General features: G+C 38.0%; 1 protein-coding gene across 1 annotated transcript in view; it reads right to left on the reverse strand.

The window, feature by feature from the left end:
* Positions 1-19046, reverse strand: part of LOC110030294 (alcohol dehydrogenase-like 6) — a 40465-nt gene that overhangs the window by 11584 nt on the left and 9835 nt on the right. Inside the window, exons 5-7 of the mRNA XM_020732939.1 lie at positions 8350-8432; positions 8169-8244; positions 8032-8093 (exon numbers count right to left, since the gene is read on the reverse strand). Of these exons, the coding sequence (XP_020588598.1) occupies positions 8032-8093; positions 8169-8244; positions 8350-8432 (221 nt within the window). The remainder of the gene's footprint in view (positions 1-8031; positions 8094-8168; positions 8245-8349; positions 8433-19046) is intronic.

Genomic DNA, 19046 nt, shown 5'->3' on the forward strand with positions numbered 1-19046 from the left:
TCAGAAAAGAGGTTTACAGAAATCAGGGATATCTCCTGGGGTTACTAACAGGCCTATTTATAACCCCAGGAGTAAACCTAGGCACAATATGTAATTACAACATTACCCCTGTACCAAACCGCGGGGCTTTGCCCCCGCACCCCAACCCACGTAACTTCCCAATTTGGACAGATTCTACGCTCCGCTCCGCTCCGCTTCGATCCAGCGTCTGTCCCGATATGGTATATGAGCCATACCATAACATTTATGCACTAGGCCGAGCCCAACAGAACCCTTCCTTCCCCACTTTAACATTTTAAATCATCATAATAAATTGTACATTTGTATAATTGAATATAAAAAAAGAAAATGGTATTGTATCTTCATTTGCTGATTCATCTATATTGCTTAAACCCCGCTGATCGCTTATATCTGCATCTGCGGGTCTACTTCGAAAGGCATTAAAATGGACCTTTAAAATATTCATTTCGAGGAAGTTTTAATAAACATCAATGGGAATTAGGCACCGTTCTGAAAAATTGTGGACACGTTAGAAATTTTTTTATAAAAGTACCTGTCATAGGAAACACGGGTGCATGTTCTTAAGAATTAAGTACAGTTTAAGGAAAGTAAAGTAACGCTAAGGAAAATGGTTGCTTTTGATTAACCAATTTTGCAAGTATATTAAAGGTTTATGGTGTCTTTTAAAACCGTGTGTTAAATACATATTTTTAGACTATGGTTGCATTGCTCGTGACACTGACCAGCGAGTCTTTTAAGACCGGTTGAGAAGGTGGACATTCTCTCTTAAGTAGTTTGAAGTGAATACCTAAGGGACCGCTAAATGATTTTGCCTCGCTCATGCTGAACCTCTGTAGAATCTTTTTAACATACTATGCCTAAGACAACTTCAGTGTTACTATACTCTTGTCGCTGCTGATTCTCATCCTGAGGATCTTATTGGCTAGACCTAAATCCTTTATCTCAAACTTGATAACTGCTTCTTCCAGTATCTGATTTTCTCTATATCCGTCCATACAATCAACATATCATTCATATACAAAAGAAGTAAAATATAACAGTGACTGAAGTGTTTAATGAAACAACAGTGGTATGTCTGACACTTCATATACACATTGTTTGACATGAACCTGTCAAACCTCTTGTACCACTGTCTCGGGGTCTGCTTCAAGCCATAGATGTTCTTCTTCAATCTACAGACCAAACCTTCTTTGTCTGGAACCTTATTGTGGTTGCAACATGAATAGCTCCTCCTTCAAAGCTCTATGTAAGAAAACTGTTTTCGCATCCATCTGCTCCAAGTGTAGATCTTCCTCTGCTATTAGACTCAACACAACCCCGACAATCGTCATCTTCATCAATGAGGAGAAGATCTCTCTGTAATCTACTCCTTCCTTGAGCTAGAAACCCTTCACAAAGCCTTGCCTTGTAGTGCTTCCTACCGTTAGACTCCTCAAAGCACTCCAGTTCACCGCTATCAGTTAATAACAAATAGTGTAAAAAAGGAGAATACTTTTGGATGCTTTGTTTCAAGCTGGATCTTTTGACTTATGTAGCAGTGACTGAGGAATTTCGACTGCTCCTTTTGATTGAGCACTACTTCTTCCACTTTCTGATCGCTAGTATCATCTATCTCAACATATTTGTATTTTTTAAAAGTAGCTGACAGATTATCCTGAGTTTTGATCATGTCCTTATACATCTCCATTTCGTTAAAAGTGATGTCCCTGCTCCCGATGAATTTCTTATTCTAGTAATTCCAGAATTTTTACCCAAACACATCTGAGTCATATCCAATGAAGGTGCACTTGACAAATTCAAGTCAAGTTTGCTCCTAGACCCTACATCAACATGCATATATGCATAACACCCAAATACTCTTAAATGCGATAGACAAACCTTTTTATCACTTTAGGCTTCTTCAGGTAAGTTGTCCTCCAAAGGTACTGATGGACTAGAATTTATTAGATAAACAGTTGTGTTTACTGTTTCTGCCCAGAATTGTTTTGGCAAGCCTGCATGCAGTCTCATGCTCCTAGTACGCATCGTGATCGTTTTGTTCATGCGCTCAGTCACACCATTCCGTTGTGATGTCCTTGGAACAACAAACTCATGTCTAACCCCTTCTGTAGCACAAAAAATTCCCAAACTTCTGATCACGATGCTCAACCTCATTATCTGATCTGAGATACTTCAGCTTCAAGTCTGTTTCATTTTTACCATAGCCCTCCATTTATTAAGGACTTCAAATACATCAAATTTTTGTTTTAAGAAATAAACTCATATCTTTCTCGTGTGATCATCAATGAACGTGACAAAATAGCAAGAACCAATGGACTGAACTGCGGTAGTATCCCATAAGCCAGTATGCACTAACTTCAATTTCTTTGATTTCACCACTGGCCTGCTCTTGGAGAAAGAAAACTACTTCTTGCCATAAATACAGTCTTCACAAAAATCCAGATCAACTGATTTTAGACCCTAAAGCTTATTCTTTGAAAGTAGGTGTTTCATACTTGCGTATATGACCAAGCCTACGGTGTCACGGACCTGCATCCACCCAAGTTCCAGCCATATCAATAAAATCAGCAATTTCATTGATCATATAAACAGTGCCTTCAAGGTTGGCCCAAGTCGTCATTAATGCTCCCTTGTGAAAGTAGTCATGAGTCCTAACTTTGTCAGCTAGCACACAAATATAAGATTTCTCTTCAAACTAGGAACATGTCTGACTTCAGTAATCTTCCAAACTGCTCCATTTGGTAACTGGATATCAACATCACCCTTTTCAAGTATATTGCAGGCCTTGTTATCTCCAAGAAAAACCTTCCCTATATCACTATGAGTGCAGTTTTTAAATACATATTTATTAGGGCAAGCATGAATAGAGACACTTGAATCCACTATCTAGGATTCGGTGCTAACTAGGGATAACATCATGTAGTCATTTTGGATTTCACCTGTAAAAACATTAGTAGAGAAACTACCTTCATGTCCTCTACCACCAATTTTCTTTAGAGCTTTGCAGTCCTTGAAATTCCTCTTCTTACCACAATTCCAGCATTCTCCTCTGCTTGACTTGGGCTTTCTTTTCTTGCACTTGGATCTGCCTCTGCTTGTATTCCTGGTCAGGTTCCTTCCCCTATTATCAACATTCAATATAGAACCTGAAGATTCATCATTCGTTGCTTTTCTGCAAATTTCTTCATTCAGAATTAGACCCACGATATCATCGATGTTCAACTTCGAAGACCTTGAAGAATTACTCACCGTCGTTACCAAGCCATCCAAGTTTTTTGGCAATGAAGATAGTATCAATAGTGCTCTGACCTCATCATCACACTTGATCTCCACAGAAAAACAACTGGTTGGCCAATGTGTTGAAGTTATTGAGATGCTCTGCCACTGAACTGTTTGTCACAATCTTCACGTTGAATAACTTCTTCATTAGAAAAATCTTATTGAAAGGAGAAATTTTTTTGTATATTTTGGTCAGTGTCCCCATGAGATCTACATTAGTTTTCTCATTCACAATGTTGAACACAACATATGAGGAAAGTGTCAACATGATCAAACCTAGTGTCGCTCAATCTAACCCTTCACATTCCTCCATAAGCATAGACTCAGACTTCCTTGTGATTCCTTGTAGTGGCAAGTACAATTTTTTCGGATACAACAAATCCTCAACCTGCATATTCCAGAAAACGAAGTTCATCCCATTGAACTTCTCCACTTTGAACATTGCTTTTTCTGTCATTGCTCCCACCCAAATCAACGCTTTGATACCAGTTTGTTAGGAGAAACTACTGCAAAAGAGTCTTCTTTCAATTTCGCCGCGGAATAGGATCACAGGATTCGAGAAAACCGGAACAAAAAATTTAAACACAGAAGCACAATCAAAGCAACCAGAAAAACACAAAATGATCTTATGCAGAAAAACTCGAGAATGGTAAAAAACCTCAGAGCCACACCACCGAAATTTCCACTATGAAATTCAGAAATTTTTACAAAGGACTCACACAAGCTTCTTCTCCACACTCACACGATGAAAATTACAGGACTTGCACCAAAATCTTTCCTCTCCGATTTCACAAAAAAATCACGTTGAATTACTAAAATTCACCTCTACGACACTTCGCACCTTCACTGCGATGCTCGCCGAAGAATTCAGAAAGAAAAAAAAAGCAAGATCACCGATCCATGCTCAAAAAATGACTTAAAAACTAATTTCTTGTGTAGTAACTGCATCGGGCCCTTAGACACCCAATCTTTGCGCCTAAGGGCCAAGCGCTCTGTATCGGCACCCCGTAATGGGCTCCTAGGTTCCAATAGACCGGTGTTTATGCGTCGGTTTCTCGGGAATAAGAGCAGTGCCCACTTTATAGCGAGCGCATATGATTCCAAAATGGCGTCTAGGCGTCGGCTCCTCTGTTCAAGCAACACCCAAGTGGGTGCTTAAGCACCCACAACTTGGAGCATATGCTTCGAGTGTCTTGTGTTTATGCTCCACACCCAATAAAGTGTATCATTATATTCACACTCAAAGTAATTTCATACTAGTAAGAACATAGCCCGAGCCCTCTGTCCACGTGATTTGACCCAAAGTCCCTGCAAAATAATGATTACAATCAGAGCCTTCTGACGAGGTGATTGCCACCAATTGTTACAATAATATTATGGTTATAGTTGCAGCCTATATGCTCCCAACTGCTTTCTTCCCTTAGGATCATAAAGGTATATCTAATTGTCATAAAATCTTATGTCAGCTAATGTTGACTTGAACTTGTTCTCTTAGACAAATATTCACTTCAGATCTATTAGGGTCTATTAGACAACACAACTCATGGTTCCTGATAAAAATCTTATAGCTAGGTTAGGTTGACTAACTCCTCTAACTATGTAGATCAGAGTGTGACAACTTGAAACGATGAAACCATGAGATTATGACAACCCAACAGTCGGTGAATACTTAAACTTCTAAACTACATTACGTAACAAAAAGAAAACAATGTGTATGCTAATAAAAAAGAATTTGACTATTTACTTTTTTCAACTATAACCGGTCATGATAGTTCAAAATATTCATTATTGTACTATATCATTTCAGTATCTATATTATTTTAGATACAAATGTCACGAGAGCGCCATCTAAAATTAAAACCAATAAAGATGTATTAATATCAATAACTTTTTTCAATGTAAATGCACAAATATTTTAGCATTTCCAGCTAGTTTTATGTGCCAACTTCCTTCCTGGACTGTGTGCTTGAGACTGACATCTATACGAAATAAGTTTTTTCTAGTGTTTGCACCATGACATCTTATCTGTTTCCTCAGCTTATAATTATCTCTCGGCTTCTAAGTTATTTTCGAAGATTTGAAAGATTTGAATTTGCATACGAGAACTGTATTTGCGGGTAAACACATTTTGAAGGTTTCTTATTTATTCTGTGGAGGTTTACTTGGGATTTTAGAAGAAGACATGCTCTATCTTTGTATACACACACTTCTTGTGGCTTCTTTGAGAGTGAATCAATCTTCTTTCCTCTCTTGGATGTAGATATAATTGAAGTTGACTCACAAAAAAATTAGTGTCTTCTTTATCGGTGCATTGTTTTTCTGTTTTATATTTTTTTAAATTTGAGGCACATCGACCTCTACTGTGATGAAACTTTTGTTTCGAGTAATATGACACCTTATGACACTGGTATCAAAATGCATTTTGCATATTAATAATCATTAAGTCTGTGATCGAGAATTTACGAGTTTAGCCTTTGGAAAACCCTGATTTCTGGTGTACCAACGGGACCTTATAAATGTACTAATCAAGCATTCAAATATGTAAACAAACTAGAGATAAAAGAAAGAGTCCTTATGGTGATTCAATTGTGATTAGTGAATGAGTTCTTGGTAAAGCTCATGGAGGAATCAACCATAAAAGATTTATGGTTCAATGTTAATTCAATAAACATATCCAAAAGCCTCTCCAATAAGCTAGATCCGAAACAAATGAAGGTATGCTGATCTTTATATATCTTTATATAAATGAAGGTATGCTGATCAAATATATCTTTATATATCTATATTTAAATAATCTTTATATAAATGAAGGAATGCTGATCAAATATATCTAAATTCAATTATTTGTTATTTAGAAAATATTTATAAGATTATTGACGATAATAATCAAAACATATTATTGTTGTGCTATTTACCTCCCACTTTTAAATAGTTTTTGGATACCATGTTGCATGCAAGAGAGATCATAAAGTTAAGAAAATGAGAAATTGATTACTACCTAAATATGCTAGAGAGTATTGATGAGAAAAAGCACGGTTAGGGATTATTTGTTAGGAGGAGATAATTGGAGAAGACATGAACCTTTAAAGGCAGGTTTGTTCACGAAAATAAGATTTAATTATATTACGAGAAATAATGGAACATATAAGAGAAGAGAGAGTGCCAAGTAGGTGACAATCACAAGGACAGGATTACATTTGCAAATATGACTAATGTAAATTTTGGTGATATTCTTTCTATGAGTATAGATTACATGCATAGTGATTAGTGGGTTAATGAATAATATGTCGGGGTCATTATTTTCTAACTATCAATTATGTAATAAATGTGCTTATATATGAGAAACAAAGGTGTACATAGGACCATACATCTTGGCAAAAGTTTTATAAGGATACATATCGATGCACTTTGTATTTTTGTTAAGGTGAGGCATCCAACCTGATGAAAGAATGAATCATGTACCCTCCAAGTGATAAAGGGTATAGGTTTACGGAGATGCTGAGAACCTCTTAAGTTTATAGAAGCGCTTTGGTTGTCATAAGAGCAATCGTAATCAGAGGACTGCATATTTTGAAGGACGAAACTTCAAACGCTGCATCATTTCTTTCTTCACCTATGCTTAAGCACTGTGTTTTGGGGGAGCAAAGGAGAATTAGGCTTCTCTTGAGGTAACTTATGATTTTTTTTTTCGCTTCTATAGTTTAAAAGTTTCTTTCTTAATCACGATTTTAATTATACTTAATTACAAGAAAGTTGTCATCTAAACAGGCAACATTTTTTTGGCTACTTTTTCCCACCTCAAAACCAAAAAGAAGGTTGTCCCAAAAGAAGCTTTGTTTTTTGGTTGCAGGAAAAGTTATAAAACAAATAAAAGAATGAGATGATGGGAAGATTTCATATGGTAAGACGGATTTTGCGCTGCAGTCCATCTTGCCGATAGTTTGTATTATTGCTGCATTTAAAACAACAAGAGTTTCATCAGAGTTACAGAAATTTAGTAGCAACTCTGTGCACATTTAAGTCTAGTTTCACTTCAATGAGCAATATTAGTGCTACAAGGATCTAATGCATTTTTCAACTCAAGCTAGTGACATCAAAGCTTTATGAGATTGGGGTTGTTAAGCTCTATGGGGCTTAGGGAGCCTAGAATGTTCTACTTGGATAGGAGTGCAAAGATCTCATGTTTTTCCATAATATTAAATCCAAAGAGAATTATTATTTGACTCAATTAGTAGCTACTTCAGAATTTTTTTCATCATTAAAACCTGTAATGGTTTTGGGATCAAAAGATTCCTAGTTGCTTGGAAAAACCCATCTTAGAATTTGTGCCCGAGTGCTCCATTTGTTTATTCATTTTCTTCTTTGGTTGTGCAGGGTTAAGTAGATGACTAACAAAATGAAATTTTCTCAAAGAGTTGCATCATGAGATCTTTCTTTTCCAGAATTGATAACACTGTGGTCTTGGCTACGATGAGGGTGCATGCGATAAAAGGAAGTACATGACATAAACTGATTGTGAAGATTTTTCGAGCTTTCATTTTTTTTGTTTTGGAGGAGAAAGGGTGATTTAGAATTCAGGAAGGGTGGTGCATGCTTGTTCTTTGTGTGCGTTTTTTATGACCTTTTGATAGTGGATCAATCTTCTCTTCACATGAAGCTCTATCAAAGTTAAATCTATAAATCTTAGTGTCTTTTGTGTGAAATAGATGTTTGATTAATTTATCGTAGTACCTGTGGGATTGGCTCATCACAGTCATCAGGATTGATGAAGCTCATCACACCGAAAGACTTTCCTGCATCATGAAAAAAACTTTAGAACTAAAAGCAAAGAGAAGCAATAGAATAAAGAGAGGCTTCCATGCACCAACCTATCTCAAACTTATGAGGATTATTATCCACACCAATAATTTGAGAAGCACCCCTTATTTTAGCAGCTTGGGCTACCTAATTCGGTCAAAAGCAACGAATAAAAAAAAAATTCACAGGAAAATTCATCTGATGTAAAATTTGGGATGTTAAATTGAAGATGGATTTTGTTGCAATACTCACTGAAAGGCCCACAGTTCCCAAACCAAAAATAACGACGGTTGAACCTTTAGATACATCAGCAACTTTCCAAACTGCTCCAAATCCTACAGAGTAAAAATGTTTCGTAACCCTAGGACAAGCTCAATATTTTCGCAAGCAAAGATTTTGTAACGCTAATAGATGAGTACAGTATTATACATCAAAATTTGGAAGTAGACTGTTGTGCTTCTCGCAAGACCAGTGTACGCTTATGGTTGATCTATTACAGCAAAAAGAAAGAAATTGGCATCTACAACATTTCAGTAATGTTTCTAATGCAGCTTTAATATATAATGTAGATTGAAAGCACAGCCCACTGATGCAACAAATATAGAATAGTCACAGAAAAGAAGTTATTATTCTTGAAAAACTATTAATATCTTAAAAAAAAATGATGAATCAAATTCAAACAAAAGATTTAATTACTCCTATTATAAAAAAAGAAAAAGAAAAAATAAGGATCTTGAAAATGAAACCACTGAAATTTCACACAAGAAAATAAAATTATATCATATTTAACAAAATTCAACTGTGCTTTCAATCGTTAATGAATAATGATTAGACCAGGGAGGGGAAAAAGATAAAAAAGGAAATATCACCGTCAAACAAGCCACGTGATTTTACAAGAAATAATTTGCCCTAGAGTTTTAAAGTTTAAAATTTTATCAAGGAACAAAATCTTGGTAAGTAAAAGAATTTGCACATCCAAAGTTACACTTAGTATAATTAAGTTTCTATATATGCCATACATTTATAATCCTCATAGCATATTACAAAAGAAAAAAATTGAGTCTAAGAAATGGTCCGCTGAATACTACAACAATCACAACTGAAAACAGCCAAAGAATCATAAATAGAGGGAGCAAAAAAATACCCACCAAATAAAGAAAAAGAGACGGATGCAAAAACAGAGGATGCTAACACAAAAACCAAATCAACTATTGAAACCTTTAACCACAATAGGAGTTGTGGTAACTATAAATAAATGTAGAAAAAAACCAACAGGATCCGAGACTGGCTACTATAGCAAGGAATAAGAAGAGCAAAAGAATTATAACAAAGCAGCTGTAGAAAAGAAAAGATAACAATAATAGGATAGCTGCATCACACTGCACCATATTTGTTAAGATTTACCTAAAGGGATGCTCAATAAGGACTTTTTATTACTCGTCTTTCAAAGCAGAAGCTTCGTTTAATCATAACACTAGTATCCCTTAGCAACGAGTTTATTAAGGTGCTGCACACTGTCGACAGAATTGTCTGAGTTTAAAGAGGTAACCTAACATCAAATTGTGAAGCTTGTTGCTATCACGTTAATACGCGGCTGAATTTGAGCATCTTGGATTGAAATACAATCTGTCTGAACCTAAAGAACACACTATTACACATTTTCTGGGTGGTTTGGGGCCTTCTATAGCTAATGTAGTTCAGCTTTAACCTTTGCTTTGAAGGTGAAATGACAAAAAAATGGGTCGGAACACATCTTTGTGTGGTGTAACAGCTGAACAGGCCGACGTTAACTAATCTGGCCATGCTAGGGTGCTGCTAGCTGACAGAAAAGGGGATGGAAGCAGCCGGTCTGCAGTCCTGCCTTGTGGAAAACCTGTTACGAAAGTGGGAAACAATTCAACTAATGGACATTGCTTCAAATGTCATAAATTTGGCCTTAAAGTAGCCAATTGTCCAAATCATCGTGCCATTTCATTGGTGGAAGAGGGAAAAACCGAAACAGGAGATTTGCTAGAAGAGGAAGATACTAATTTGGTTGTAGAGCAATTAATACATGTTGATGAAGGAGAATTACTTGTAGTGTGGAGCTTACTTAGTGTCGATCAATCCTCCAACAAGGAATGAACACGGCACAACAATTTTAGGACTCGGTGCACCATCCATGATAAGATTTGTAATCTTATAATTGACGGTGGGGTTGCAAAAATGTGGTGTCCTCTACCATGGTTAAAAAGCTCGGGCTAGTTACCCAAGTTCACGTGCATTCTTATCAATTTAACTTAAAAGAGGAAATGAAATCAAACTCAAAAAACAATGTTTGATGCAATTCTCCATTCGGATGTGATTTCAAGAGGGAGTGCTATGCGATGTCATCTAAATGAATGCTTGTCACTTCCTTCTAAAATGCCCTTGGCAATATAGTTGCAAAATCATTTATGACAGGTATGTAATTACATACTCCTTCCTGGAAAATGGTCCTCAAATTACCTCAATTCCAATACAAGAGGAGGTGCAAAAAATTTGGAGGATTATCCAGTTGAACCAGAATTTGAGGTGGAGGAAAAACTAGAAAACACGGGGCTTAGTGATCCCTGACCGGGTTGGTAGAAACTCGATCCAACAGGGAGGCTCAACCAGCCGTCTAACCTTGAGGCGGAAGTTACCACCCCTTCTAACCCCCTTTTCCTATTTGAATCCTTGTTTTGTCTAGCCCTTTCTATTTAGCACTTTCCTTGCCTACCTCCTTTCTTCTCCATCACATTTCTATTTCTATTCCCTACCTATTCTATCAGCTACTCCTCATTACATATCGGCGGTGTTTGCTTTGGTTAGGAGTCGGATTTTGTCATCTGGAATTCAGACTTTTGTCCAAGCCAACCATCGCAGTTGTTTTCCTTTCTACGGTTGTATCTGAAGGCAAGGAAGTGCTCCAGTTGTATTTCACCTTCGCCCGAAATGGTGATCTTCTCCGAAGGTTTGAAGGGTGCTCTGACAGTAACTCGATTCTGCTAGGATATTTATCCTTCCCCGATCCCTGTCGTTGCTCTCCCAGTCATCATCCCTGTTGCCACCCTCCGCCATCCTACCCCCAGCCTTCCACAGTGCCGCCAACTCCCCTCCATTGCCACCCAACCGTCCCTTCCTATTCTCCCTGATGTGGCCTACTCCCATCTTACTTGTTGTCATAGTCCACTACGACTGCCCCTTTTGGCCCACATCCCATCAACGCCTTCCGTAATTCCCCTCTCCACCCTACAATTGCAGTTGCATCTCCCTCACAGCAAACCCACCTACTGTTGTTACTGTTATGAAAAATGACGACAATAAAGTGAAAAAACCGGATCGAAAAATTGCAAACAAAATTGCAAAAATTGCAAACCAGAAAATAACACACAGATTTACATGGTTCGGCTAATTTGCCTACGTCCACGGAGATGCGGGGGATTTCAATACATCGAGAAATTGCACCGTCGAACGCCTCGGCGTTTTCAAGAAAACATCTTTTCTCTCTCTTAGCTCTCAAGAGGACTTAGTTTTGCTCTTATGACATGCCAAAAGATGCTACTTAACGAAAACGGGAGAGAGGTAGGTGACACGTGGTAGGTAAGTCACATATCACGGTAGGTGAGGTAAGTCACAGGCTCCATCTAATAATTCTCCCACTTGGAGACTGGAACACTGACTGCACCATCTACTAGCTGCATCATCTACTAGTTGCATCATCTACTGGCAGTACCGACATTTTCCTCAATCATGATATCCTCCACTTTCCTCCACCTCTGCAATTCATGGCTCTTGTCTTCACGCTGGAAAACCAACTGAAGTCGAGCACAACTTCAATTTTTCATGAGTAGCGCCCTTAGTCAACATATCAGCGTCAACATAGTCTTGTACCTCCAAGCTCTTTCCTGGGTTACTGTATGGGCAATATCCTGCCTCAGTTGAAACCCTTTTTCAATAAGTTCAGACTTGTACCTCTTATGCCATCAAACGCAGTCTTCACCCAGTACACCCACTTGTTGTGCAATGTTTTCTTCCCTGATTGAAGTTTTGTCAGCTCCTAAGTTTGATTCCCTGACAGAGAATGCATCTCCTCCTTCATGGGCAGCTCCCACTTGCTCGAATTTTTATCTTGCAAGATTTTTCATGGTTTTGTGGTTCTCCACCATATATCTGTGGAACAATAGAAATGGGTGCCCCAGACTCACTCTCCTATTCACTTCCATCACTGCCCTCACTGTGGCATCTGGTAAATCAACAAATCTTATCTTTCTACAGTAACTAGAGCTTCTAAGAGATGTTACTAGAGAAGGTTCTCACACAGTGTGTACAATATTCAATTTTCCTCTCATTGATGCTCTGCCACCTTTCAAGAAACTGACATTCTTTTGTTTCCCCACAATGCACCTCTGACTCATATGTCTACACCTGAGTAAACTTGTATTCATATATAGTGTATCAGTTTTCTTACCCCGAGCCAGTACTAATGCTACTTTGATAACCTTCCAAATATTATCTAAGAACACTACTGAAGATCATCTTCATTGAGCTACCCGACAGAAATGAGGTTTTTTTTCAACTCAGGAATGTGTCTGTCCTTTTGCAAAGTTCATTTGTTCTTGTTAGGGAGTTCAACATCAACGTCTTTCATCCTCACCCCATTCAGAGCTTTTCCATCAGCCATATATACCTTACCAAAGTTACCTGCAACATAATTTCGCATTAACTCATGGTGGGAAAATGTATGTAAGGAAGCCCCTGAATCCAGTATTCAGTTTTCAACAGAACTGTGAACTGTCAGCAATAGTGCATCCTGTATTTCTTCAATTACCACATTTGCGCTATCATTCTTCTTATTCTTAGAATTCCTACAGTTCCTTTTTATGTGGTCAACCTTGCTACAATTCCAGCAGGTTGTCTGCTGACCAGACTTTAATTTTGATCTTCCTCTGTTTGAGTTCCTGTCCTGTGATCTCCCTCCGGAATCAACAATCAGTGTCGAACTCGAACCCGAAGTTTCGCCAGAATCTTTCCTGTGCACCTTCTCAGCCAAAATCAATTCATGAATATCATCATATTTCAATTTGAATTTATTTACAGAACTGCTAACTTCATGGCTACCCAGTTATTTGGCAATGATGCCAACAATATCAGCGCACGTATCTCATCATCAAAATCAAATTCAACAGACAACAATTAATTTGTGATAGTATTGAAATCATTCAGGTGTTGAGCAACAGGAACACATTCCGTCATCTTAAACTTGAATAACTTTTTCATCAAATGCATATTGTTATTTGTCGATGGTTTTTCATACATACCTGATAAAGTTGTCATGAGATTTGCAGTCGTCCTCTCCTTTATGACGTTGTGGGCAACAGATCTCGATCGACTCAATCGAATACCCCCCAAAACCTGTCGATCCAACATATTCCATTCCGCCCCGTCCATCTTTTACGGTCGTTTTCCCAGTAACAGAAGATGAAGTTTCGTTTCATAAAGGTAGTTTTCTATCTACATCCACCAGTAACTAAAATCTGTGTCATTAAACTTCTCGATCTCCGATGTCATCACTTAGTCTCCGTCCATCGTTCTTCCTTAAATCCAAACCAAATCTCTGATATCAATTGTTATGAAAAAACGACGACAATAAAGTAAAAAAATCGGATCGAAAAAATTGCAAACCAGAAAATAACACATATAATTTGCCTACTTCCACGGAGTTGCATAGGATTTTAGTACTTCGAGAAATTACACCGTCAAGCGCCTCAATGTTTACAAGAAAACTTCTTTTCTCTTTCTCTCTTCCTTTCTCTCTTAGCTCGCAAGAGGACTTGACTTTGCTCTTATGACAGACCAAAAGAAGCTATTTAAAAAAAACGGGAGAGAGGTAAGTGAGACGCAGTAGGTGAGGTAGGTAAGTCGCAGGCTCCACCTAACAGTTACCTCCTTCCAACATCCCAACATTGTCGAAAAACCCTTTTAGGCCTTCTGTTGTGTGCACAGCTTCCAACTAACCTCTCCACCTGCTGTTCAGCCACCACTCAACACTGTCGTTCTTACCCTAGGGTGTCCCTTTATGTTAGTTATCGTTTACTTCTTGTTTTGTGATCAGTCTTCATTGTAACCCTATTTGAATTCAACAATAATATTTATATTTCTATTGCGATATGGGTTAACTCCGGTATTATTTGATATTAGAGTTAGTCTAAACCTAACTCTATTCTAGCATCCGCCTTACCCCTCCACCAAAAATTTTATTTCCTATTCCCAAATCATAGGAAAAACTTTGACTTAACCCTAATTTTCTCTTGAAAATCAGCAATCATAAATTATTTTTTTCGCTCTCTTTCACCTTCCACTCCAAACCCTAGTCATGCTATCAAGGAAATATATGCTCGAGCCTACTTGGGAATAGATACAACAAGAGATCCACCCACTTCAATGAAGATTAGCGAAAATTGAGGATAAAACTCAGGAAAAACTTGCCCTCGATGGTGACAAAAAAAGTCAAAGAGAAGAAAGGGACGAAAATTTCAACCCCTTCCATAGGGAGGATTTCAGTGATGAAGATTTTCCGCGGTGTTTCGGAATCCAGTAGCAGAGAAGGCCAAGAGAGGAAACAAGTTGAACGACAAAAAGAGTACGAACTCGATGTGGATCTTCTAGAATTCAAGGAAGCTATGGTTCCAGATGAATTTATTGATTGGCTACAGCCTGCCGAACAGATCTTCAAATATAAAGATGTGTTAGAGGATAAACGGGTAAATTTAACTACTATCAAATTGAAAAAGAGTGCCTATGGTGTGAGAACTTTTTTGGTCGAGGAAAAATACATTTTAAGGCTCCACCGGACCACCACCTACAACAGCGAGAAATTTTAAATGGAGGAGTTTAGAGCTCAATTTAGCCACTTATAGATGAAATGCGAATTGAAAGAGCCGGAGGAGCACGCTATAGCCCGGTACCTTTGGGGTCTGAAGCCATCTATTAGCGATTTGGTATAGCTACAACCTTATTAGTTACTTGGGATGTCCAGACCTTAGCATTAAAAGTAAAAATGTAGCAGAAAACACGACAGAAAGACACCACCAGTCAGGCAGCCATCCACAATTGGCGACATCAGCAGGAGCACACCTCAGGGAGTTGAGAAACTGGTTTGGATTAGCATAGAGTCATCCCCGATGAGAAGAAGCCTGAGAAGAATAGCACACCTACTACTGTCACTGTCAGACAATGCTTCAAATGTCACGAATATGGGCACATCGCCTCCAGCTGCCCGACAAGCCGAGTTGTGTTTTTCACTAAACAGGGTGTCGTGGAAGAGATTAACGACGATAAGACATCTGAGGAACAAGGTGAAGTGTATCATCTACCGCCGAACGAAGGAGAGACACTCGTGATTCAATGGGTCCTATAGATCGAGGATACAGTGGATTTGCAGTGGCTTCACCACAACATATTTTACACCCATTGCACGATGAATGAAAAGATATGCAATCACATCATCGATGGTGGGAGCAACAAGAATGTAGCATCTACACAGATGGTGGAGAAGTTGGGTCTCATGACACATACACACTCAGTCATATTCTTTGATGTGATTGAAAAAGAAAAATAGGGACAGCATTACTGGAGGTGCTAGCAGAGTTTTCGATTCAGAGTCAGCTACAGAATTAGGTGTGGGGCTAGGTGGTCCACATGGAAGTTTATCACCTTTTGTTGGGAAGACCGCGACAATTTGACCGCAGGATTCATCACGATGAATTCAGAAACACATATTTCTTCACCAAGTATTGGAGGTGCATAGTCCTCCCTTCGGTGGAGCACGAGATCACAGGCGCCCTTGCCAGCAGTGCAACATTAGTGGGACAAATTTTGCTAACAATAGAGGATGATAGTACTGAAACACAGGCTCGAGACACGGGACAATCACGACATAGAGCATTTCGGGATACCATGGTCGATATCTTAACCACTATGGTCACCACCTACCCTTATTTCAAATCAAGTTGACATGATCGTGGATTACATTGGGAGTATTCAACAACATAGAGAAGACACACAGACTCGGTTCAGTTCAATAGTGGATCCCAAGACCAACAAATCGGTGTGGATATATGCTTGCAAGTGGAGAAAGCTCCTCCGATCCTTTAGGAGAGCGCAACTGACAATGGAATCCAGGTGTTGCTAAGACCACAGACAAAGAACAAGAAGCTTTGGTGCATGAAGTCGAAGCTCCTTCACTCTCAGGAGACAAATACGGGGCTTCGTGGTCCTCGACCAGATCGGCAGAAACCAGGTCCAGTAGGGAGGCTGAATCGACTTGCCAGCCTTAGGAACGGGAGTTACCGCCCCATCTACCCCCATTTTCCTATTTGATTCCTTGCCTTGTCTAACCCTTCCTTTTTTAGGACTTTTCTTGTATGTTCATTCCTTTTCCATCACCTTCCTATTTTTATTCCATACCTATTCTATCTTCTATTCCTTATTATATTAGTGTTGTTTACTTTGGTTAAGGGTCAGTTTTTGTCTTCTAGATTTCATATTTCTGTTCAAGACAATCGTGAGGTTGTTTTCTCTTATAAGGTTGTATTCAAAGGCGAGGAGGTGCTCCGGCTATAGCTCGTCTGAGGTGGAGATCTTCTCTAAAGGTTCGAAGAGTGTTCCAGCTGTAACTCGATCCCGCGGGGATATTTATCCTTCCCCAAGCCCCATAATTGTTATCCCAGTCATCATCCCTGCAGCTGCCCTCCACCATCCTACCCACAGCCTTCCACAGTGTTGCAAACTCCCCTCCGCTACCGCCCATCGTTCCCTTCCTGATCTCCTTATCGTCCCGTCTTACCAATTGATGCATCCATTATCGCTGCCCCATTCTGCCCGCATCCCTCCAACACCTGTAGCAATCCCCCTCTTCACTCTACTGTTGCGGCTGCAACTCCCCCACAACAACCCCACCTGCTGCCAATACCTCCTTCTTGCATCCCAGCACTGGTGCCAAACCCTTCCCGACTATTGTGCCCTCAAAATCCAACTAGATCCTTCACCCATTGTCTAGCCGCCACTCAACACCATCTTCCTCACCCTCGAATGTCATTTTATGTCATTTATTGTTTAATTCTTATTTAGTGATGAATCGTCGTTGTAACCCCATTTTAATTCAACAATAATATTTATAGTTCTATTGTGGTTTAAGTTAATTCCGGTAACATTTGATATCAGACTAGCCTAACCCTAGTCTTATGCTAAGATTTTCTAGCATCCGCCTTATCCCTCCACTAAAAATTTTCTTTCATATTCCTAAACTACAGCCAAAATTTTGACTTAACCCTAATTTTTCCTTGCTGATTTTCAAAATCAGTAAAACTCTAAATCAATTGTTTTCCCCTTTTTCACCTCTCACTCCAAACCCTTGTCATGTTACCAATGAGATACATACCCGAGCCAACCCGAGAAGAGATACAACGAGAGATTTGCCTACTTCAGCAGAGATTGGCGGATATTGAGGATGACACCCGGGAAGGACGTACCCTCAAAAGGTCCTCCCAAACAGCTAGAAAAAAAGGGTTTCTAATTGCTAGTTAACTAGTCATAAAATCAAAATCATTAAGTATAAAATAATTATAAAATTAGCACATAATTAACCTAATTAATCACAATTAGGTATATTTAATGAAATGCCTGAAACCAAAAAGTCTTCATAAATTTTCCATAGAAAACTTGACTAAGGAATATACATGGAATTCAAATTAAGTGAAAGTTTTCATAATTAGGAAAGTAATGAGGTAATTATAAAAAAAATTAAATAGATTTATTGTATACAAAAAATTACAATCCATTAAAAATCTAAACAAACATATATGATCAAGATCATAATGACGAGTCAATGAAGCATGTGATCACAAAAATAAAAATATTTAAAAGAAGTTTCATAAATAAAATAAGGAATAAAAATAAAATCACACTAATTAAATTCCTAAAAAATATTAGATAAATATTTTGCAATAAAATGTAAGTTCTCAAAATTATTTTAATGAACTTTATGAATGTATTCAACGCACTTAATAATATAAAATCAAACCCATTCAAATACTTTGAATTCTAAATAAAACTCACACAAAGTTACTATCTCTTTAGAGCTCTTAATTCTTATCTTGAATCTACGTTTTGTACAATAAAGGTCTTGAGTGAATCTCTACAAATTGCATTGCCTCAAAGGCTCAGTCAATGCATCAATAAATCAAATAAATAAAACTCAACCAAAACTTGCTTGAGCCTTCCTCAATTTGAGGTTGCAGGTAGCATCATTAAGCTACTTTTTTGAAAGGTTAATATCGTAGAATCCACTTGTATGGCTATCTAACACTATTGTAGTAAATCTACACTCGAGCGTCCTCCATACTTATGTTTTAACTTTTAAGCCCCATGACGCTTTTCGCTTAAGTATTAAACATCTATAAATGCATGTTTATAACCCTTAACATTCAATTCATTATGTATCAATTACTAAATTAAGATCTTTGAGCTTCCCTAAAAGCCTTGGATATAAGCCACACCATCATTATTATACAGACCAAATTCTAATAAGTCCTATACACAAAATGGCCTTCATTGGGCCCCTTTAAAATAAATTTGTGAGTCCCAACACATTCTTCTAGGCTTCCTTAATAAGATATGATACTCGGACCAAACCAATATAGAGCCTGCAAGTACATAATATAAAACCCCAAGCAAAACAAAGCTTTAAGTTAACTTCATGCAAAATAATAGACTTGAGTTTCTTATGCTTAATCTATTAAATGTACAAATGTAAGTTACATCTACACAAACCAATTTACATATCAGACTACATTTTATTAGGTCCCACAAATTATTTCTAGCCTTTCTATTGTAAGGCCTATATTTGTTTAAATCATATCTATAGACCTTTCACAACATAAACCCAA

Source organism: Phalaenopsis equestris, unplaced genomic scaffold (assembly GCF_001263595.1).
Source record: "Phalaenopsis equestris unplaced genomic scaffold, ASM126359v1 Scaffold000002, whole genome shotgun sequence".
In the NCBI taxonomy this organism is placed as follows: Eukaryota; Viridiplantae; Streptophyta; class Magnoliopsida; order Asparagales; family Orchidaceae; genus Phalaenopsis; species Phalaenopsis equestris.